Source organism: Oncorhynchus masou, chromosome 31 (assembly GCF_036934945.1).
Source record: "Oncorhynchus masou masou isolate Uvic2021 chromosome 31, UVic_Omas_1.1, whole genome shotgun sequence".
In the NCBI taxonomy this organism is placed as follows: Eukaryota; Metazoa; Chordata; class Actinopteri; order Salmoniformes; family Salmonidae; genus Oncorhynchus; species Oncorhynchus masou.
The window spans coordinates 18,861,278-18,871,787 of record NC_088242.1 but is presented as its reverse complement, the minus strand read 5'-3'; the positions used below and the strand labels follow the sequence as shown (position 1 = coordinate 18,871,787).

General features: G+C 40.3%; 1 protein-coding gene across 2 annotated transcripts in view; it reads left to right on the top strand.

The window, feature by feature from the left end:
- The first annotated feature begins 1,259 nt into the window (after positions 1-1,259).
- mertka (c-mer proto-oncogene tyrosine kinase a) overlaps positions 1,260-10,510 on the top strand; it is a 42,542-nt gene continuing 33,291 nt past the window's right edge. For both annotated transcript variants that reach the window (XM_064950262.1, XM_064950261.1), the window contains exons 1-5: positions 1,260-1,559; positions 7,665-7,848; positions 8,123-8,326; positions 8,583-8,683; positions 8,910-9,083. In XM_064950262.1, the coding sequence (XP_064806334.1) occupies positions 1,475-1,559; positions 7,665-7,848; positions 8,123-8,326; positions 8,583-8,683; positions 8,910-9,083 (748 nt within the window). In that variant the 5' untranslated portion in view covers positions 1,260-1,474. The remainder of the gene's footprint in view (positions 1,560-7,664; positions 7,849-8,122; positions 8,327-8,582; positions 8,684-8,909; positions 9,084-10,510) is intronic.

Sequence of the window (10,510 nt, the reverse complement as noted above, 5' to 3'; positions counted from 1 at the left end):
TAAGACTGCTTTAGAGCCCTCGAATAAGACTACTTTAGAACCCTCCAATAAGACAACTTTAGAGTCCTCTAATAAGACTGCTTTAGAGCCCCCGAATAAGACAACTTTAGAGCCCTCTGATTAGACTGCTTTAGAGTCCTCTAATAAGACTACTTTAGAGCCCTCTAATAAGACTACTTCAGAACCCTCTAATAAGACTACTTTAGAGTCCTCAAATAAGACTGCTTTAGAGCCCTCTAATAAGACTGCTTTAGAGCCCTCTAATAAGAATGCTTTAGAGAATAAATACTGTAAATTTGACAGGACTTCTATTAAGACAAAGGCCAAGTAAAAATCACTTGACAATTTGGAGAGATGGGCTATATGATCCATGAATCAGTCCTAAACCCAAATCCAATAAGCAAACCTTTGGATTAATTGCGACCAAGGTGGGGTTAAGACAATTCTTGTAAGGCTGTGCATAATTGGGGTGAAATAAACATATAGCGCCATGATTTTCCTTGGATACTGCCTCAAAAATATCAATAATGGATATTTGGCACCTCCATTAGGACAACGCATGAGTGCATGGAAGTCTACCATGGGATGTAGTTGTATTCCACACAGGAAGCAAACAGGGTAAGCAACAAAAAGTGTTATTGTCACACCTTGATCTGTACCTTCCTGTACCTTTCCCCACGTACCTGGATTACTGACCTCTGCTGACCCTGAGCCTGCCTGCCGTCCGGTACCTTTGCCCCACCTATCTGGATTATTAACCCCTGCCTGTCCTTGACCTGTCTTTTGCCTGCCCCTTTTGGATGAATAAACTGTTGTTAATTCGACGTTGTCTGCATCTGGGTCTTACCTTGAAACGTGGTAGTTATGGTGTTTTTTCATTCCAACTGACATTCACAGCAACAGTACGTTAATTTATGCATAAATGCATATGTATATAACACAGTCCCCCTCCAAAACTACACACATTTGGTTAGTAGAGACCCTATTGAATATTTTCCATCCCACTTTAGCTGGGTCAGGTAGAAATGTTTTCTCTGTACAGACAAATTCTGAACATAACATCGCATGTTTTTCATGATTGGTTTTAAGAAATATACATGTTATTTGTTTCCATACATTTCTTTTTGGCGTAATAAAAGTGGCCATTGATTAAAATTCAATATATTTTTAATGAGTTATCTACAATGCTTAGCTTTTTTATAATCCCGGCTTTTATTTTGAAGGTTTTGATTTACCATACCATGTGGCGTCATCGTTTGTGCTGCTATAGTGAAGCACTTATATGGAAGAAAACAGCTTGGATTCTAGAGCAAAATAAATGTCTGTGTTATTCAATGATGTTGAGAAATGAGAATGATAACTATTTGTGGTAACGTGTCAGATCGTACGACTTCTAGAAAATAGTTTCATATTTATTGGAGAGGAGGTGGTAGCGGATAAAATCCTATTGTCTGCGCATTGCACATTCTTAACTATGGCGAAAAAGTCAACTACGATACATCTATGGACTATTTTACTTTCTACCAGTGTTGGCATCATTTGGGGGAATCTGGCCAGTGGTAAGTTACAATGTAACAATTTTTGCGGGTTGGAGAACTTTGAACAACTCTTTCTGTCAAAAAGTTAATTATGTCTTTGATGAAAATCAACTGCTTTTTTTCAAGCAATTCATTATCGATGTTTCATTGTTTTTCATTTTGAAACTTGAGTTTAATATTTGTTCGATTGTAAATTAATTCCATATAGTGATTTCTTGTGAGAATGTATTTATTTGGTAAAAATTTTGAAACATACATTTACATGTATCCTTAGTGGGGGTTACAAATGGTCTATAAATGTGGCTAATTTTAAAAGTACTTGTTTATTACCTTAAGATAAGCCCCCAGTACTCAATTGTTTATGTTTTTGTTTTGATTGGACAAAAGTAAAGTTGTTATCATCAAATACCTTGAACACTTCAAATAGGCCTATATAAATCCAATGCTATATGCATGTGGAAATCCCATGTGATCCATTTGTTTATGTTTTTGTAGGGGCCCCTGAACACTCTCTTATGGTATTACATTATCCTACAGAGTGTAACTTTAATCCCAACCTACAGTATATGCTTGTCGGGCTTTTATGAAGCCAAATCCAGATGGTACTGATTAAAAATAGCCTGGAAGGATTCTAAGTTTGACCAGTTACTTGGAATGAACAAACCTGTCGGGCAGCCCCACACTCCAATGTGCCGTTTTTGTTTCAATGCAGTGTAGTGTTTTGATGTATTGTTAAGGGTTTCGCTGATCAGTGATGTCTGCTTGACTCTTTTAGGGACCTATGGTAAGGACAAACGTTCAGTGCTGAATAGATTAATCCCTCTTTTATTCTCCTCCTCTCATGTTTAAAACCAGCAGGCTCCAGACCTCGTAGGGTAAGAGTTGAGTACCCCTGAGTTATAGGATGATAAATCCTGTATACGAGAGTTTTGGTGCAGGTACAGCCAACTAGCGCTAGCTAACGTTAACCACCTAGCAAAAACTTTTATTTGTTTATTTTATTTTTACAAATCGATTCTTGGAGTCACAGTATCGATATAAAAACTACACAAATAATATTGCGATGCTCTACTGTATCGATTTTCACCCGCTTCTCTAGGTTTGTGTAAGGTATGTAGCCTACGACACCGTGTGAAGAGGAGAAGTGAGAGAACAGATTTGGCCTTTGGACTCTGGCATCACTAACAAAGTGGATCATTGCTTCCAGGGAGGCAAAACAGTTTGCTTCCTCTGATAACAGATTATTTTACCTCTGAACTGCTGGTATTCCCCCCTTCCTTTCTGTCCCAGTGAAAGCTGGTGTCAGTTCCCTTACAAACAAATGTATGAGCTTACATTTATTTCACTATTGAAACCATATTTTCACATGTATACATTTAGAGAACCATATTTTCAAATGTATACATTTAGAGTTCACATGTTAACACCACATTTTCACATGTGAGGAAATTGCAGTGTCACATGTTAAAAACATTCACATGTGAAAATCTCAGTTCACATGTAGAATTGCAAGTTCATTAGCAGTTTCATAAGCAGTTTCGAAATCTGGGGTTGAAATAATGTTATTCTCCTCGCATGTGAAAAGATGTTTCCACAGGTGGAATTAGGACAGTGGTGGAAAAAGTAACCAATTGTCATACTTGAGTAAAAGTAAAGATACCTTAATAGAATATGACTCAAGTAAAATAAGACTTGAGTAAAAGTATAAAAGTATTTGGTTTTAAATATACTTAAGTATCAAAAGTAAAAGTATACATAATTTCTAATTCCTTATATAAAGTAAAACAGACAGCACCATTTTCTTGTTTTTTAGTCAGGGGAACACTCCAACACTCAGACATCATTTACAGATAGTCAGGGGTACACTCCAACACTCAGACATCATTTACAGATAGTCAGGGGAACACTCCAACACTCAGACATCATTTACAGATAGTCAGGGGTACACTCCAACACTCAGACATCATTTACAGATAGTCAGGGGAATACTCCAACACTCAGACATCATTTACAGATAGTCAGGGGAACACTCCAACACTCAGACATCATTTACAGATAGTCAGGGGAACACTCCAACACTCAGACATCATTTACAGATAGCCAGGGGAACACTCCAACACTCAGACATCATTTACAGATAGCCAGGGGAACACTCCAACACTCAGACATGATTTACAGATAGTCAGGGGAACACTCCAACACTCAGACATGATTTACAGATAGTCAGGGGAACACTCCAACACTCAGACATCATTTACAGATAGTCAGGGGAACACTCCAACACTCAGACATCATTTACAGATAGTCAGGGGAACACTCCAACACTCAGACATCATTTACAGATAGCCAGGGGAACACTCCAACACTCAGACATGATTTACAGATAGTCAGGGGAACACTCCAACACTCAGACATCATTTACAGATAGTCAGGGGAACACTCCAACACTCAGACATCATTTACAGATAGTCAGGGGAACACTCCAACACTCAGACATCATTTACAGATAGCCAGGGGAACACTCCAACACTCAGACATCATTTACAGATAGTCAGGGGAACACTCCAACACTCAGACATCATTTACAGATAGTCAGGGGAACACTCCAACACTCAGACATCATTTACAGATAGTCAGGGGAACACTCCAACACTCAGACATCATTTACAGATAGTCAGGGGAACACTCCAACACTCAGACATCATTTACAGATAGTAAGGGGAACACTCCAACACTCAGACATCATTTACAGATAGTCAGGGGAACACTCCAACACTCAGACATCATTTACAGATAGCCAGGGGAACACTCCAACACTCAGACATCATTTACAGATAGTCAGGGGAACACTCCAACACTCAGACATCATTTACAGATAGTCAGGGGAACACTCCAACACTCAGACATCATTTACAGATAGCCAGGGGAACACTCCAACACTCAGACATCATTTACAGATAGCCAGGGGAACACTCCAACACTCAGACATCATTTACAGATAGCCAGGGGAACACTCCAACACTCAGACATCATTTACAGATAGTCAGGGGAACACTCCAACACTCAGACATCATTTACAGATAGCCAGGGGAACACTCCAACACTCAGACATCATTTACAGATAGCCAGGGGAACACTCCAACACTCAGACATCATTTACAGATAGTCAGGGGAACACTCCAACACTCAGACATCATTTACAGATAGTCAGGGGAACACTCCAACACTCAGACATCATTTACAGATAGTCAGGGGAACACTCCAACACTCAGACATCATTTACAGATAGCCAGGGGAACACTCCAACACTCAGACATCATTTACAGATAGCCAGGGGAACACTCCAACACTCAGACATCATTTACAGATAGCCAGGGGAACACTCCAACACTCAGACATGATTTACAGATAGTCAGGGGAACACTCCAACACTCAGACATCATTTACAGATAGTCAGGGGAACACTCCAACACTCAGACATCATTTACAGATAGCCAGGGGAACACTCCAACACTCAGACATGATTTACAGATAGTCAGCGGAACACTCCAACACTCAGACATGATTTACAGATAGTCAGGGGAACACTCCAACACTCAGACATCATTTACAGATAGTCAGGGGAACACTCCAACACTCAGACATCATTTACAGATAGCCAGGGGAACACTCCAACACTCAGACATCATTTACAGATAGTCAGGGGAACACTCCAACACTCAGACATCATTTACAGATAGTCAGGGGAACACTCCAACACTCAGACATCATTTACAGATAGTCAGGGGAACACTCCAACACTCAGACATCATTTACAGATAGTCATTGGAACACTCCAACACTCAGACATCATTTACAGATAGTCATTGGAACACTCCAACACTCAGACATCATTTACAGATAGCCAGGGGAACACTCCAACACTCAGATATGATTTACAAACAAAGCATGTGTGTTTAGTGAGTCCGCTAGATCAGAGGCAGTAGGGATGAACAGGGATGTTCTCTTGATAAGTCTGTGAATTTGACCATTTTCTTGTCCTGCTACGTATTCAAAATGTAACGAGTACTTTTGGTTGTCAGGGAAAATATATGGAGTAAAAAGTACATTATTTTCTTTAGGAATGTAGTGAAGTAAAAGTTGTCAAAAATATAAATAGTAAAGTACTGTAAAGATACCCCAAAAAACGACTTAAGTAATATATTAAAGTATTTTTACTTAAGTACTTTACACCACTAAATTAGGGTGACCACATCTAAAAAGCCCAAATGCGGGACAAGGGAACCATTTTGTGTGACATTCACGGAACAGTGTACAGAATCATTTTTGGGGTGGGCAGGTTAATGGATGACCTTCAAATGGCGACATAGTTCTGCTGTATGAAGGTCACTTCCTGTTAAAGGGGCAATCCTCAGTTGTAACATTCCATTTTGGACTTGTAAATTAATGATATGTACCCATAGATTTTTTAAAGAATATAATGTAAATGCCTCATGAGTATATTCCATCAGAAGCCAAAATATAAGCTTGTTTTACTCCAATGTTTGTAAATAAAGTAAATGTAAAAAGTTCACTGTATAGCCTAAAAGCATGTTTAAAACTATCATTTTGATATTATGGATGGTCAGTCCTTGCATCCATAGCGTGGACTGGTTGAGAGTGGTTGCATTTCTCTAGCCCCATCCCTCAGCTTTTTACTGAAACTGTGGTGGGGAGAACACTTTGTTCATGTTTCAATTAAGGATTGCTGCTTTAAACACCTTTAAGAGTAATAGTGATATTATATGGAGAAATCCTCTAGTGAGGGAGTTACTTTTGTGCCAATAATACCAAGTAAAACATCTAAAGTCGAGAACTTAATTCTTAGCATTGCAAACAAACAGACTGATCTTGAAAGCAAAACATAAACCCAAAAGTATGGATAGCCAAACAAAATATTGCATGGAAATCATTTCAAAATGCGAGAACAAATTAATTGTATATAGATGCAAAAAAATAGTTTTCAGTGATTTTTCTTTAATGATACTGCGATTAAATAAAACACCTCCCTCTTTCCTGCAATTTTCTCTATCTTTGGTTATGTTATCCTGGCCGTTGCTGCCTCTCTTTCCCAGTTCCATGTTTTGGCACATTCATTCTAGCGACATAGCTACTGCTGGTTTGCCTCAGAAGCTAAGCAGGGTTGGTCCTGGTTGGTCCCTGGATGGGAAACCAGATGTAGCTGGAAGTGGTGAAAATTAACATGTAAAAAAAAATGTCACATGAGCAAAAAACAAATTCGCCAGGAAAAGTACATGTGAAACTTCACGTGTCTGAAAACCACGTCTCTGACTTGTGTGAAAATCTCAACTAACAAACATATATATATATTTTTACATGAACATTTTTACGTGATATGTTCACACGTCTGAAAACAAAAGGTGTTTTTTTTCAAGTCATTTTTTTCATGTGTTTTTTTGTGGTTGTGAGGGCTAGCCTGGTCCTTTATCTGTGCTGGTTGTTGAACTGTGACCATCAGAGTTTGCAAGACAGCAACAACATATCTGGGACCAGGCTAAGTGGCAGTAGCCTGTCTTGATATTTTATAAGGATATTGCCATACACATATTTGCTTCGTCCCATATCTGTTTTTTACTGTTTAGGCAAGACTGTACCAACAGATCTGGGATCAGGCTATATGAATATTACTTTGATGAGAAAAATGACTGAAATAGTCCAGATATTTGGGAGATTCCTCTGCTTACATTGTATGGTTCCTTCCTTAGCACAGGGATAGGGAGAAACAAATGCAGAGTGGTATTGAATAGCAAATGAGCTGTTCCACCCCCTCCTATACAATCTCAATACAGTTTGTTTCCATTGAGTTAGGCTAATGGTGGTGGCTTGAATCATTTGAGTAGTTCTAACTCTGAGGGCAAAATACTAAATGTAGGGAACTGAAATGTTAGTTTCAATTGCAGATTATTCTCCAATCCCGCTGTGGCGTTATTTTGTGTTTTTTGTTGTTGTGAGAAATACAGTATATAAAGTTATTGACTATTGATCTAAGGTAGGAGAAATGACAGAGATGGTCTATAATATTGTATCAGGCTTTGGAAATGACCGTCCCTTCCTGCTCACATACAGCTGAGCGTCATGGGAGTCCCTATGTTTACCGTGTCTCTGGAGGACGTGGCCGTGGCGGGGTCTCCCCCCACATGCCAGGACGTCAGGGTCGGTCCTCCCAGCCCACTGTATCCCCCGAGACCTTCATCGTACCAGCCCATGCCCCGAGGGTCCACCTCAGCCAGGACCACATCAGGAAGCTGAGGTTACTATCTATTAATCACTTGTTTGTATTGCTGTTGTTGTAACTTTTGTCTTGTTGTCTTTTTTATTATCATTAGGTAGATGTTATTTGTTTTACCATTCTGAACCCCTTTGGGAATAAGTATTTGTATTAATCAATACGTGAGCTATCCTCTGAGGTTTAAATCACATCTTACTGATGTGATTTCATTTGCAACCGTAAAATTCAACAACATTTAACTCTACTCAACTTCCATTTCATTCAACTCAATTCTATTCTATTTGATTCCATCCAGGTTCAAGTCTACGGTGGGTTCGGTGCACCTATCCGAGGGCCACGAGGCAAAGTTCAACTGCTCCATCGACATCCCTGACGCCAACCTGGACCTCACCGTGCTGTGGTGGAAGAACAACATGGAGCTGGCTGAAAACCTGCAGGTGGTCATCAACGAACTACAGACTGTCACACACGGGGTCATGACCCTGCTGTCCACCGTCAGGTAACTGTGATGGGAGGACTTGGGTGTGAGCAGGAGACATTCATGGCAGACACAGCATGTGAAGAAAAGAGCATTTCGATACTTAGATCCTTGCAATTTTTTGCAATTAAAATGCCAAGCTTCCGGTCACAGTCGACCTTCGTCAGAGCATAGAAACACAAACACAAAGTGACACAGAGAGTGCAATCAGTATTATAAATCAGGTGGTTCTGAAATGTCAGGATTGCTAAATTTCTCCACTACTTGTGTGTTTCAGCATAACTCATGTCCAGAGAGCTGACTCTGGGGACTACCGCTGTAGACTGAGAGTCAGTGACATAGAGATAGAGTCCCAGCCTATCATTATCCAGGTCGAAGGTAAGTCCCAACATCATACGAGTGCTTCAAATGGATGACAAGGGTTTCCATGACTGGTTCTTATATACTGTGTCTTTTAGGTGACCAGTTTGAGCAAGACGAGGCGTAGAATCACTGATCTTGATCATAATAAGTAGTTGTTTGCAATGTAAGGTGATTCTGCACAGCCTGACTGCAATGTAGTCGATCTCAAACATGTACTCTGTTTGTCTGTGTGTGTTTTTAGGTCTACCAACATTCACCAGACAGCCTGATGACAAGAACGTAACTCGTAACAGCCCCTTTAACCTGTCGTGTGAAGCGGTGGGTCCCCCGAATCCTATCAGGATCCACTGGCTACGCAACGGAGTGCGTGTGATAGGGTACATGACCTCCTCCCCCAGCAACTACACTGTACCAGGTGAGAGAGACACATACATGCACGCACACACACATGCGAGCACATGCACAGGCTCATGAACAGATGAGCACACGCACGTGCGTATACATGCACACACATATGCACACACACACACACATATGCACATACATGCAGATATGCACATACACACACATGCACACATATGCACATACACACACACACATATGCATCTACACACATGCACATATCCACATACAATCTCTTGCTTTCATATGAAGTATTGAACTGGCTGCCAATACTATCTCAGTACCTCTTTCTGGGTTTCACAAAGAGTCTGGAGGTGTATTGGCTTGTTCTATTGCTCCATCATCTTAGATTGCATCCCAAATGGCACCCTATTCCCTATCAAGTGCACTACCTTTGACCAGAGCCTCTGGGCTAAAGTGGTGCACTACATAGGGAATATGGTGCCATTTTGGAGACACCCTTAGCCTCTCTCATAAGACCTAGAAAACCTCTTAAAATAAAAAAAAGTGGAATTCCACACCGGGCTTTGCCCATTTTGCTAAACTTTGAATTCAGGTCATTGGCTAAATCACAGACGTATATTGAATAGGGATCTTAGCGGCTCACCTGAATCTCTCCTTTATAACACCACAAATGTACTGTAGGTCATGTTGCATTTTGCAATGTTGAGTTGGGTTTTCTGGCATACAAAATCTCCTAGGTCCTAAAGAAAATGTGTGCATAGGTCTCTTAAGGGAAATGTTTTGTTCTGTGTGCATATTATTACGATTTAAAAAAAATCCCCTTATCTGAATTAAATTACCTTGATATTTCATTAAAATGAATTGTTTCATGTAAGAGAGAGAGCGACCGGAATGGTGAGAGAGAGAGAGAGAGAGAGACTGGGATAAAGAGATAGAGACAGAGAGAGAGAGAGATAAAGAGAAAGTAAGACTGAGATAGAGAGAGGAAGTAAGACCAAAAGAGAGTATGAGGACCAAGAAGAACTTGTGTCGTGGTTTATGGAGGGAATACAGTTTCCTCATATCGCTGAATGTCCAGGCAGTCTTTTGGTTAGTTATTCATAAGCAATGGTAAAGGACATTTGTGTCAGTGTTTGTGTGTTTATCAGTGTAAAATGTGCAGAGCTGTGTCCTACTCAGCTGTAGCAGAGAAGTGTTAGAGGTCTGAATACTGTGATGTCAATCTGTCTTTCTACAGTCTCAGCATCTGTCTCTCCCTTTCTCTCTTTCCCTCCATCCATTTCTCTCTCCCGCTTCTCTCCATTTTCCTCTCTCTTTTTGTCTCTCACTGTGTCTCTTACAGTCCCTGTCTCGTCTCTCTCTCTCTCTCTCTCTCTCTCTCTCTGCCCTATCCCACTTTCTCCCTTTCTGTCCTGCTACCACAGAGAGATGTATCACCATGTTCACTGTAACTGTGGTCCCCCTGGGTTACAGTGC